The sequence below is a fragment of the Falco naumanni genome, chromosome 5, assembly GCF_017639655.2.
Source record: "Falco naumanni isolate bFalNau1 chromosome 5, bFalNau1.pat, whole genome shotgun sequence".
In the NCBI taxonomy this organism is placed as follows: domain Eukaryota; kingdom Metazoa; phylum Chordata; class Aves; order Falconiformes; family Falconidae; genus Falco; species Falco naumanni.
In genome coordinates, this window is record NC_054058.1 from 42,586,960 (window position 1) to 42,600,774 (window position 13,815).

General features: G+C 38.0%; 1 protein-coding gene across 1 annotated transcript in view; it reads right to left on the reverse strand.

The window, feature by feature from the left end:
- KITLG (KIT ligand) overlaps positions 1 to 13,815 on the reverse strand; it is a 57,402-nt gene that overhangs the window by 8,973 nt on the left and 34,614 nt on the right. Inside the window, exons 3-6 of the mRNA XM_040596505.1 lie at positions 13,286 to 13,348; positions 8,432 to 8,611; positions 6,409 to 6,571; positions 5,419 to 5,514 (exon numbers count right to left, since the gene is read on the reverse strand). Coding sequence (XP_040452439.1) covers positions 5,419 to 5,514; positions 6,409 to 6,571; positions 8,432 to 8,611; positions 13,286 to 13,348 — 502 coding nt within the window. The remainder of the gene's footprint in view (positions 1 to 5,418; positions 5,515 to 6,408; positions 6,572 to 8,431; positions 8,612 to 13,285; positions 13,349 to 13,815) is intronic.

Genomic DNA, 13,815 nt, shown 5'->3' on the forward strand with positions numbered 1-13,815 from the left:
TACACTACATATATCTCTGCATCTCATACACTGTTTACAAGCTCTAGGTTCTGACTCCAGGGGCTTGAATTTTACTTAGAGCTGGTAGACTCAGCACACTAAAAGGAAACATTGGTCATGCAGAACTGATGCTATCTTACCATGAAAGAAATTTGTCTACAGATAAAGGCAAGATAGCAAAGTTCTACAGACGTGAACATCCGCTGAAAAGAGAGGCTATTGATTAGTCTGCCTCTCTCTCCTCAGACATTAAAGCCAAGAGCAGAAATTCACTGGAGGAGCATATTTTTTCTCCAACTCTCCATCCCAGATTAGGCATAGAGGAGGCTTGCTTGCAGAAATTATTTTCATGTAATCTGGACAAACTCAAGTGGGGTACAGCCAGCCTGAACATCTAAATATAAAAATTATTGCTATTACTTTATCTGATCTGTGTTCTCAGCATATTCTCAGAAGAAAATTCCTACATTGCTCTTGTGCTGTAGTCAGGAAAAGTGCAACGTTGATTTGACTAATACCATTAGCCATTCTTCCCAGTGACAGACCACAGAGTTATACAACTGATTTATGTACATCCTATGAGGATCATCATGTTTTCTGGATTCTGCCCTGCAAACTTCAAAAATAAATGGAAATGTGACATAAAAATAATAATAAAAAAGTCTTCAGGTCACATATAGAGCATAATTTATTTGATAACATGTTATAGTGGAGTGTAAAACCTCAAAAATCCTCTGCCTACTCTGCAATGCTGTGCAGCATGTCATGGCAAGCATGCTGATTTTTACATGAACTTCTAGAGAAATGATCTATATGCAGGGCGATCAGTGACAGTCTAGCACCCTCATTTTTATTGTTACTTTTCATAATCTTTAGGGAGTCTTAGACAACAGAAGAGTTCCCTTTACAATACGGTACCTAAAAGTGGAAAAATCTGATTTCTGAGAAGGTATCTCCAATGTGGATGCTTTCTTCAGCATCTATGAAAAACTGAAAGGAACGCATAATTTAGCTTTCTATGTGGGGACCCACAACCCAGGGACAGAGCCTAAATATAGTCAAATTGTGACACTTTCCCTAGCCTACTTCTGAAAAATGACAACAGACTTTTTTCATAACTTGATAGTGTACGAATTAATTTGAAAGTTAAGTAGCCCACAAGTACCTTAAAAAGTAAACAACAGATTATTTAATTTCACTTTCAAGTCCAGAAAAAAAGTATCTTGAAAAGTCTGTGCCTTTTATTTATAGTAACATCTAAAATAGAACAGGTTGGAGAATTTTCAGTCTGGACAACCTTCTGGGCACCTATGTCCTAACAAAGAAAAGGGAGATAAGGAAAGCAACCTGGCTGCCAATGGGTTTTTATTCCTTCCATAGGACCTTTTCTTCTGTTAGAAACATTAGAGCTGTACACGGAAAGGTTCTCACTCCCAATAGTTGTAAAGGCACAGTAGGAGAAGGAATAGGAGGAACCAGGTGTGTCAGGAACTTTCTGAACTCCTTGAGTAATGCCAGAGGAACTGCTGGTTTTGCAGTTAGTGTATTATTCACTTAAAATAGACTCTATCCAGTAAGGTGCAAAAGAGGAGTGGAAGCAGGCCAGCACCTCTCAGAACTCTCTACTCTGCACCTTGTGGAAGATCCTCTAAGGAAATGAGCTCATCAGATGTTGATTTATGTATAGTCTTCGTGGACATTGGGATGTTAAACTGAACACAATATATTTACATTAAAAGCCACAGAGCTACACAATGAAGTTATTGAGTTTCTCTCCACCTTGAGCCATGTGTGTAGCTTTAGCAACCAATTATGATTCAAAGCACTGACTCCATTTTTTTTCCCATATATGTCTCAAAAGAATTTTTGGTTTACCTCTGCTCAGCTCCAACACAATTACCACAAGATCTTATCTAAAATAATGCAGAGCAGCTCTCACCTATTCATTAGGGTTTTCCATTAACTATGAAGTTGGAAAAAGGAACAAAGGCACAGAAGGGTACACTAACTGCATTAAGCCATGGATGAACATTTTCAAATTGTTGTGCAATTACTAAATTAAACCTTGGCATTCTTTGCTTAATTAAAAAAGGAGACCTTCTTTCTAAAAACAGTTATAGAAATCTCTGTTTACACATTCTTTGAGCTGTTCAGTACTGAATAATAAAGCTAAATTACTGTGAGGAAATTATAGGCAAAAATGCAATAAAGTAACACTCAACTTTCTGTGAAGATATAAATGATACTATGCCATTAAATGGAGTGAGAAGTGTTAGTAACAGATAGTAAGTTCTAGTAAGTTCAAGCTTTAATTGGAGCAACATGAGATTCATCTCATGGTGGAAAAAAAGGCTACTATATGTTGTTTGGTGCAACCACTGTAAGAAGAGATCAGGACTCAAGACTTCTTATCCTGACACTTGTTATTTACATAGGAACCATCTCATCTGAATTCTCTAGACTATGCATGGTATAATGATCCAGACAAACATCAATAAGACTGGGACATAAACAGTTAATAGGAATTTAAATTGGACTACAGTCATGCAACACAAAGAAGAAAACAAACCAGCCTAAATAAATTGGAGGTAGGAGTGGTAGTGTTTTGAGAATTTTATGGGGGAAAAGATGGAGTGGGAACATGCCACAGATATATATTCAGTGTTACAAGGATGAAAACAACACTATTGTCATTCAAGAAAAGTTAGAATGAGATACTTGTTCTCTTTTATATTTAGTTGGGATAAGATCCTTGGTGTAGACCTACTCTATTATAGTAGTTTAATTTTATTGTCATGTAATAACAATGAAGTCATGAAATATGACAACATGAAAAAAACATAATTTAGCTAACTGATATTAATACACAATTTCTGTGATAATTATTTAACAAATTATTTTATCAGATGATGTACTTCAGGTTTGCCTAATTTGAATTTAGAATTAAGCACAGTTCAAGTCATCTGACAGCACAGACTTTATTAATAGATTCAAAATGTATTATTAATCTGGAGGGGTTCTTCTGCAAACAGTGAATACTTCTAAAAGGTCTAGAAACCATTAATTTTAAATAGCTCAATTTAAAACTGTGTAAAATTAAAGAGGGTCATTTAAAAAAAAAAAATTGCAGTAGTTTGTGTTTGAAGAAGCTTTTTTCAGATTTTCCTTCTTCTCCAAATGTTTTCCTTTTGCTATTTGAATCTAGTGGTGCTGTTTTCAGAACAGTACTGAAGCCACCAGTCAGGGTCCCCTGTGCTGGGGAGTCTGCACACAGGAAGTAATAAAGTTTATTCCATGTTGTTTCTTGCAAAAAGGTGGAGATTAAGCAAAAAAGAAAACTTTCTCAGCAATTAAGCCAAGACAAAACTAAAATCAGTACTGAAGACCGTTTTTAGTAAGACAGAGATGCCAATAAAGATGCCACAAGTCTCTCCCTGCAAAGAAACCTCCAAATAACGAAAGTGCAACCAGTCAGCATCCAATGTCCAACTTAATGTGATTTAATCTGATTATCAGTTCAAACTGTCCTTAGCACCAGACAGGCAGTCCTCATGTCATTTGTACGTAAGGCTGTTAACTGATATCCAATTTTCCAGTAAATTGCTTAACTGAACGCTAATCAGTTAAAACACACCTGTACAGCATATGGCCAGCCAAGCAATTTCTTTGACTTACTGCATTATTTTAATTAGGCTTTTTTCCTACGTGATTATCAGTTCCAGTTATAAAACAAGATTAATAAACCCACTTCTGTACTCCCCTCCACAGTACAGACACAGGTGCCACACTTCGCTGCGCTCCCTGGCCTCCCTCCTGTTACTGTACTGGGTCAAACTCCTTTCATCTGAACTGCTCCTGTAATCCATCTGTCTTTCTTTTGGCTCCTTGATCCATTCCCATTGCTTCAGGCTGCAGCTGAATTTTCTTCCTCTAGCAGTGACAGCAAAAATTATCACATGTTGAGACCTGAGAGAGACAGGTATGCACTCTTTAGCCCCCTCCTGGTGCCTCATAATTGGCCTTGGGCTCATCAGGCTATTTACAGCCAGCTCTGTGACCTCTTGGCAAGGAATTTATGGCAGTGAGACTTTTCTTTTCTGGAGAGGCAGGCTGGCAGCAGGACTTGAAGGTGGATTTTGTTCCAACCTTCTACTCAGATGATTCTGGGGAATGATGACTTAAGACCTTATCCTAATTAGAAAGCAATCAGGAAGGGCTTCAAATCTGGCAGCAGCTGTGAGCCAACTCGGAGGTAACGTGTGTGGTGATAAAACCCCAGAGAATAACTAGATTACACATTCCAAGAAAAGGAGGGTGAGAAAAACCTCAATCTTAGTAGTATCTGTACCACCATCAGGAGTTACCGTCGTGGCCACAAGGCTACATCAGGCTGACTTCTTGCCCATGTTTTCTTAAGCACAAGGAGTACCAGCCTCACACTTCATCATCACACATTTAGTTAACATGGAGGCTTGTGAAGTGAAAGGGGGAAATTGTGAAAGAGATACATATTGTCAACCTGATGCGTCCAGCAAACAGGAAAATGGGAAATAACAACACGGTTAGGCTTCAATCACCATTTAAGGAACCTCTAAGGAAAATCCCCTTCTTTTGTTCACATGGAAAGCTCCAGAGGGTATTCACCTTGTTGTACACATGCCACTAAAAGCCCCTGAAACTTCAAAAAGCTGTTTCTCTTCATCTCAGACTCCTATACCCCTTCTGACCCCCTGACGGGAAATGTTGAGGCTCTTACAGCAACAATTCTGGGCTCTTTTATCTGTCAGTGGCCAGTCATGTAACACACTGACCAAGACAGATGAGAAACACGGAGGTGGCCCACCAGAGAGAATATTACAGCCTGGCAGAAGTGTAGTGACTTTGTCCTTGACCTCAGCTGAGAGCATGCTGACCGCGGGAGCTGGCCCTACTGTGACCACAGCAAGCAAATGTGGGGACTGTCTTCAGGTTTGGTGTCAGGCTTGGGTTTGACAAAACACAATGTACAGACAACCTCCTTGTCCACGTGAGTACCCTCAGCTCAGTTTAGGATAGCTATTCTGTTCATTTGGAGCAATTTCCTTTTCTGAGAGTTCAAACGAGGTGTCTGGGACAGCCAAGTCTGCTGAGGCCGTATGACTAGCGAGACCTCATGACAGCCAAAACGAAGAGACTTGCCCTCTTCAAGTTGTAGAGAGCTGTCACATCACTGTAACTTGATAGCATCTCTAAATTTTGATTAGATAAGTTCATTGCATTTCAGTATGACAGCTGAGAAACACATGGTACACCATCAGGCACAAGTAACTTCCCATTAATTTGCACAATTAATGACATTCTTTTCCTCTGAGCTCTTGTAACAGCCAGCTACCAGAACAAAATGGAGACACATATATTAATTCAATCACTTGTACTTACTGTTACTGTTAGTGTTACTGCCAATGCTGTCATTCCTAAGGGAGCTGGCAGCAACAGGAGGAAACAAAAATGTTTTTGTGACAGCGACTCTGGAATCTAAATAGAAAATGAGTGTGTCAGCATTATGTAACTTAAAATACAGTTCCCTTTATATAAGATGATGGGCTATAGGGCTCCTCTGATGTGGCTATAGGGCTGTTTTCAAAATCTGGCCACAGGGCTGTTTACAAAGTGGATTAAGCCAAAAAAGGCAGTCTTATTAAGAGGCAGATATATCTACACACTGAGCTGCTGCTGAGTAGCTATTCTGGAAGAACAATTGCTTTAAAGAAGTTCCTAGGTTATGGCAGTGATCTACTAGTTACTACTGGTGTAACTGTGCAACTGGATACATTGCCCTAATTAAAAAGCTAATGGCTGCCACTAGAGAGAGAAAAAGAAAAGAGAATACAAAACCTCCATTTACTGGAAGGATGAGAATGATCTGCAGGATCCTGACTTGAACTTGTTAAATTTTTAAATGAACTAAACATGGCCCTTTTCAGGAGGAGTGGGATGAATTCAGAGGTGAGTGGAAGCTGCTGCAATTTACAACTTGCCCTAACTTCCTATCCTTTCAGTAGTGCAATCTTAGGCTCCTTTACTGCCTTGTAAAAATTAAATAGAGCATTAATGGAAGATAAGAAGAACAATGTAAAAAGATGATACAGGATATATTTGGGATGAAAAGAAACAGAGCAGGCGTATTGTGAGATTATTTGGATTATATTAAGTAATGATTTCACTAGGAATGATGGCACTAGTTTTACTGCCAGATAGAACTCAACTTAGAACAGAAACACAAGCTGCGGTATTGGTAGTAATTTTAACTGGCAGTAAAAAGGAGACATGGAGGTACAGCATCAGAACCTTAGCATCTCTGAAATCAAAGGAAAATCACCCATTTTATACCTACTTAGAGTCTGTTCCCCAAAATGGCAGCCATCTTACCATTTTCTGGTGTTTCTACTGTTGAAGGCAGAATGCAGTCATTCTTATACAAGGTGTCTGCAAACTCCTTGTAGACCTCAATGGTACTATTGAAGTGCCTAAAAAAATCCTCAGGAATGAAGCGACCTTCTTCATAAAGATGACCATTTTCTTTTACGAAATCCTAGGGTAAAATACAGAATTCAGCTTGAAAGAAGGTCAAGAGAGAGGCTCATTTCAGCACTTCAACAGATAATGAAAATATCCAAAGATGACACAAAATGGTTTAAATTTTTAACCCCAAAAAGACCAGATTTGCTGTATACGACCTTCATAAAACATACAAGACCTCTGATCTAAGGATTCCAAATTAGCTTTGCAAGTAGAAATAAATTATTAATCCAGCGTTGTAAAATTGCCAAGGAATGAAAGGCAGTCTGCATCCTTTGCTGAAAACTAAGAGACTTTTTTTATTTCCCTCATTAAAAAAGTCACCCTGATTTCACATTACTTTGCAATGTTCCACATGATCCTTTTAATCTGAACACAGGAACACAACACAATCATAGCTATTGTCATAAAAGTACAGGGAACAGAACACAATAGGTGGGATATGTTACAGCACAGAAGCAGGCTGAGATGCCTGATAATGTACCTAAAAATAAGAGCAGGACTATAAACAAGGAAGCCAAATCACTCAGGTCTAATAGACAAGTGTGTTATGCCAGACTAAATCACAAGATTAAGATCCGTATTAAGAACATTGACGGTTATCTTCTTTTCGGTTTTTGTGTGGGGTTTTTTTTCCCACCTGACTGGCTTTCCTAACAACTGTTTCTTATGCCAGTGGGTCGAATTTGGCCTGAGGTTAGTTACTCTGTACTCCCAAGAAGGAGGACAGTGGTAAGAACATACGCTACATATGTACAAAGAAAAACTTCCTAGTTTTGGCTCAAAAATTATTTTATGTTTAATGTTTACTTCTTCATTCTACAAAATAAAATTCTTCTTCCCCAGCCATATGCCAGCTGGGTTCTTTGAAGCATCAGAACAAGAACAGAAAAAAAAGAAAGAGATACAATAAAGATTGGACAGAATTCAGTTTGAAATGGAAAAGTAGAAAATGTCTAAAAACTCTTAGCAATCTAATGCCTATATATGGCAGGGTTACAAGGTTATGCCACTCTAAATAAGATTGAGTGTTTTAATTCATTTGATCAGTTCTGGATGTTTAAAAGGTGCAATTATAACAGCTAAGGACTTAGCAAAAATAAACATATACAGAAGATTAAATCCTTGCCCTAAATAACATGATAGATTTTGCCCATTTTATTTAGTGGGACCAAACTTTTCACTACAAAACTTAATTTTAATTAATGATAGACTGGTTAGAGCTGGGTAAGGGATTATGAAGTTAATTTTTTATTCCCTCATCATTTTCACACAAGAAAATCAGACGTCTCTTGAGTGAGACTCCTGGAATCCTTCCAGCTGCTGTTGGAATCCAGAAACACATGGAAATAGGCTGGTATCCTCTAGTCTTTGCTGTGTCTTTGTATAAAAGAGTTCATTAAACCATGGTGAAGCTTTCAGAGCTTCACACACTGTGATACATACTAACAATATATTAATAGCTTCAACAACATCATCTTTAAATTTAAATTAGTATCACTAGCAAAATGAATAATTTAAGCTGAATGCACAAGAAAGATTTCTGCCAGTTTCAAACAAACCAGAATGAATTAACAACCCTAAAGATGACAGTTACATTTTTGACTACTTAAATAACCGTATACAGGTCATTGTATATACTGTAATCCCTTGTAAGCCACTTTCCTTTGAAATATGAGATAACAAATAGCCAACATTAGCACAGTTTACCCAGTGCACTTCTAAACAAAGTATGATTTCTGATATACAGGAATAGAAATGAGAACAAATCTAATGTAGCTTTGGAAACTTTTAAACTACTACTGAGTACGGTGCAAAAGGAAGTTCAAATAAAAATATCCAGCGTACAAGTAGAAACTTCGTATAGGAATACCTTATTTTTATCAAAAGCTAGGCATGCCATAAGATCATTAATTATCCTTGTGAGATTATTGATGATTGAATAATTGCTTAAAACATCAGACATATCTGAAATATCTGAAAATTTCTGGAGAAGATTATGTAGACTCCTTGAAAATTCAGGCACCATCAAATGCAACCAGCAGTGATTAGGCTGTCAGGAGATAAAAAGAGAAACAGAGAGGCAGATTAAATATTAGAACCAGTTTTTGCAAAAACTGGTTAAGCAGCTCAATGTGCAAAAGTAGATTAAATTGTTCTTTCCCATTTAAATTATCTTGAAAGTCTAAATTAAAATTTGTCTTTAGTGTGGCCAACTTTCTCCTCAGTCCTTTTGGTAAAATTTCTATTCTCGCTGATACTAACATATTTATGGTTGTCTGTTAAATGCCATCCCTTCATTAAATTCTTAATGAATGCTAAGCATCAGTGTGTTCAGAATTTGAGCCTTGGGACATACTACTATGAACCCCAGTCCATGATTTCATTAACCACTCTTTTTTTTTTTTTTTTTTTCAATAACTACTGCTTTAACAATTTTCTCCAGACTTTCTTTAAACCAATCTCAGTTTTCATTTTATTATTGTTACCCTACATGACTCAGTGAACCCCAAAGATCCTTGATTTAAATCTCTTCTGAGGAAAATTTCCATAAACATTTTGCATGAAATCCATGTATGCTTTTATTCACCTTTAAACTAGTTAGCTTAGCCAACTCCTTCTCTAAATGCCATTCCTGAGAACAGTTTCTAGATCTAAGAGTCTTTCTTTTCCTGAGCTTTTGCCAACAAAAGGGTTCTGCACAGCTTGTCACAGTATCTGCCACATCTGCGCCACTGGAATAGAGTTCAAATCCTTTCACCAACAACTATGCAATTAGTTTGCAGATAAAGTTTGTACAGCTGTTCAAGTGACTGAAACACCGTCATTCACCTTGCTGCCTTAGAGGCAGCCATTAACTTCCTGTACTTAGATTTACATAAGAGTAGCCAAGTAAATAAAAATGCCACCCAGTCCAGGAAAAACCCTAAGTTAATATGTAGGTCTGCAAAAATACAGGTAACGCATTAGTCATACTGCAACATATACCTGGAAATCCCTTCCTAATAAATGCTGAATTTTTAATGGTGTTACGAGAATTTATTCCATATGAGAAGCTATTTTTTCAATGGTTAAAAATGTCTCAGCAACATTAAAGCCTGCCAGCTATGAAGATCTTGGCCCAGCAGTCCCAAAGTACTCTCAGTATCACTAAACCAGTTTCCAATTGTTTCCTAGTGGGTGGGCAGCATCCACTGAATCCACCCACTCCACCTTCTGTAATGCACAGTAAATGTTTGGTGATGTATCTGCTTCTCGGTTTAGTCTCATTTTACTCAATTTCTGCAATAAACCTGCATACAGATTCTTTATTAAAAAAAATAATAATAATTTATCCACTACTATCAATATCATCACTCAGCAACAAATGACTTTCTCAACATAGATGTTCTGTCTCAATGTGTAAACGTTTTTGATGAGGTAAAACACACTTCACGCTTTCAAAGACTAACCAGACTATCAAGCATCCACGTTTAGAGAACCAAATGCAAATACATTGTCCAGCTCCACCTGGCTTTTCATTTTTGTGTATAACACTCACACACCGATAACAAGTGGCAAGTCAGCATTATCACCATTTGTAATTATCTCATCAATGACTTAAAAAAGAATTAAACAGAATGTGAAATGGATGGTGTTTGGCTTGATTCTATTTCCCTGTTTTCCTTCAAGCACAAAGGGAAAGGGAGAGACAGTAGCAAATAAAACAGAGAAAGCTTGTTGAAACGTACTTCGTTCTAGCAGCACACGTTGTGCCACATCCCATTGCCCTCACAAGACAGATAATGCATTTTCCTCTGCTTTGGTGTAGGAACATGGAGACAGAACAGCTGTGATTCCCCGAACTGCAAACCTGGAAACCCTTTTCCTCTGAGGTTTTTGTGGGTATGCACTTTCTTCTGGCAGGGATTAGCAAAAGCTTGCTGCTTCTCCTAGTAAGCATTTGGTGATTCCAGCAGGGAGTCTATTTTGTTGCTCCCGTGGTTTAGCATGTGCGTGGGAGTCTCCTCTGACTGAACCGTTCTGACCCACAAAGCTGTATTTCATGAGCGCTTTAAGTTTTCTTTTCAGTAATATCAAGCTGTGCAATCACTTGCTATCTCAATACCTACCAAATGCAGGGATGAAACTGCTGAAATTGAGAAATGTGATGTTGTCTGCAAGGAGAAATGTAGGTTTAACTCTGCTTTTTTGTGTAAACTTTGACCAAGGTTTACACTTCAGGGCAGCTGCAAACCTGACTTCCCTTGTACTCCCAGGTAGTCCACATTTAGCTTTTTCTTTCTACACCTATCTAAAAGTTTGAAATGTATCTCTCTCGTCTTCTGAGTTCAGCTCCTGCTGCTGTCATCTCTGCCTTTTAACCTTCAGGTTAGATACACAGTTCACTTTATGAGAGACTACTTTTAAGCCACTCAGACGTCTTGAGCTAGTGCATAATGCAACAACTCTTCTGTTTAATGGATCGGGTCAGTCTGTTCCTGTTAGGTGCACTACACTGGCTTCCCGTCTGCTTTGCATTCACCCTGTCTTCCTACCTTTAGTCATCTACATTTGAGGCTTGCTATCTTGGGTACATCTCCCACTTCATACACACACTAAAGATTAAAATCTATTGTAAAAAAATTGCAGAGCACCCTTTCAATCCTTTCAGAGCTGAACAAAGGGCACTCGCCTTATGCAAAGCTGTGGGATTCCAGCTTGCAGGGACCTTGTAGAACCCAGAGCAAAACCTACTTATTCAGTCAGCCTTTGCTGTGGTATGTATAACGCAACCTGCAATCGCCAGAGAGGAATTTGGCAAAGTGTGATATGAACGCCCCCGAATACTTCCTCCTGCAAAGGCATGTGGCCAAGAATTGCACCTTCCATCACCATGACTGAAAGTGGTGTATGAACAAAGGGAATATGGAAATCCCAGCTCTGCACTTCACCATTTATTTCTTGGCTGCTTGTTGTAAATGTAAACTGGATCTGTGTTTCTGGGTATGATGCGGCAAGGCGACATGGCATTTAAACTACAGAAAAGAAACTGCACTGGCAGCCGAAACTAAACCACAGGGTGAGGTCAGAGTTAAGCAGTGAGAACAATCAGGACTCATTGGTCAAGCAGGCTCCCTGGCCACCTTCATCTGCAGTGCCAGACTCCCCAGGAGTGCAGTGGAGGGAAGAGTCTCGATCCAGTCTGGCTCTCGCCCATCAGCTGCCACGCTCATCCTGGAGGCTGGGGAGCAGCGCTCAGGCTACGACTGTCCTCCACAGACATGAATCTCATTACATCAGGCACCAAAATAAATGAATTTCAAAAAGCACCACAGTCAGGGGATGGTGGCAGCTAGTTACACTTCCTTTTTCTCTGGATATTGGCTATTTTCAGAAATTGAAAATTTTCCATTAGTTTTAATTATATTATAGGGGATCTAGTACCCAACTTCCAAAGCATTTGTTTGCAGAGTTTTTCTGTCTAAAGAATCAAGATTAAACTGGGTTTTCTACAGTACTCTAACTTTTAGTAAAAGCCTCAAGTTTCCAACAAAACCTTTAAAAACATTATGGCCAGATCTGCCATAATACCTTGTAACTTCACAGCTCAGGACCCTTCACTATCCCACAGCCTCTTTTTTTCTCCAGCCATCTTGTTATTCAGGACTGAGAAATGTTGCTTCTGGCATCGTTCCCCAGTATTAACAGAAAATATTGCTAGATTTGTTACAGTGCTAGGATAGGATGCATTTTTATATGTGTATCACACACAAGTTGGGTTTTCATAATGAAAACTTTGTACAGACACAAACCCAGCTTCTTACATCTATGAGATTAATTACAATGACTGATGATTGTATACAATGATTCATTCTCAAGACAGGCACAATATTGTTCAGTTTAACTGACAAACTAGTCCTTTTCTTGCTTTTTTAGTTTCCTTAAAACAATATAGTACAGTATAGCATTCAGCATAATTTCTGTTTTCACCTTGTTTCCTTCTCTCCTTTTTCTTGCATTGTATGCAACAACCAAGAGAGCATTTTCAATGCATCATTCTAGAAATATGTTTTTAAAATTAAGGAAAAAGATCAAAAATACTTAGTAGAGTAAGCAATAAGATAATACGAAAAAGTTTTTAATACAAAATGTTTTAAAACTAAAGAAGGTATGTTCTGTACTTTAAAGAAAGTATGTGAAAGTATCACTGTGTATTAACTATGGGATTATATAGAAAGAATCATACAAAGCATGTTTGAATCAAATAATGTCCTCACTTTCTACCAATTTGTTTAGTTACTGATGCGACCATTTGCTGAACTTAGGGTTCTCTTGGGATCTCTGTATTTGCTGTGCTTTAAAGGCATTTCCACTGCTGAAATGAAAAGGATATGCTATAGTACATATCAAAGTACAATTAGAAAGAAACTGCTTCTTTAAGAAAGCAACAATTTTCCAATGACTTGATGAAATAATACCATAGTTTGACTTTTTCCAGAGAAAATGTTAAAAAACTCATTATGAAGAAATATTTTTCTAAGATTCCTGTAATTAAAAAGGTTCTAAGTGACTGCAGGAATCTCTACTTTTCTTTTAAATGAATATTTGAGAAGTATATCAAAAGTGAAATACCCATTATTTAACTGTAACTGACTAAGCCACAGGACTAGGTACAAAACAATATGGCCATCACTGGTCCCAGTGGGCTATTTTATTGGGATAAACTTGAAGTGGTTGTACATACCAGACTATCCATCTTCGGGACATATTTAAGAGTTATCATATAATCATTTGGGAGATTTCCAACCTACAACAGAACAGATAATAATATGTTATTACTGACCACACAAAGTAAGACTTATTTTCCATCACTGCATTCAATATTCAACACAAATTTTCAGTAACCTACCAGGTGCAAAAGCTTACATATTCAGTGTCCTGTGGAACTACTACTGACTCTTATTTGCTCACAAGTGAAGCATCTTTCCACACCTCTGTAACATACCCAGCTCCAATCTGATCATGTTCAATGCTACCACTTCCCCACAGAATTAAAGTCAGTAATGTGGTGAGAAAAAGTGATCTGACGTTATTCATTACTGCAGAACCTCCACTGCATTTTTGTCTTTTAATGACATGCCTTGAAGTGTTTCCATGACAATTCCTATGTAACCCCAACCACTCCAACAGTAGAGGACCCAGTAGTCTCTAAGCCCTTTTCCTTCAAATAATTTCCAACTTCAGCAGGCATTTGAACCTAAAGAAATAGTCGTC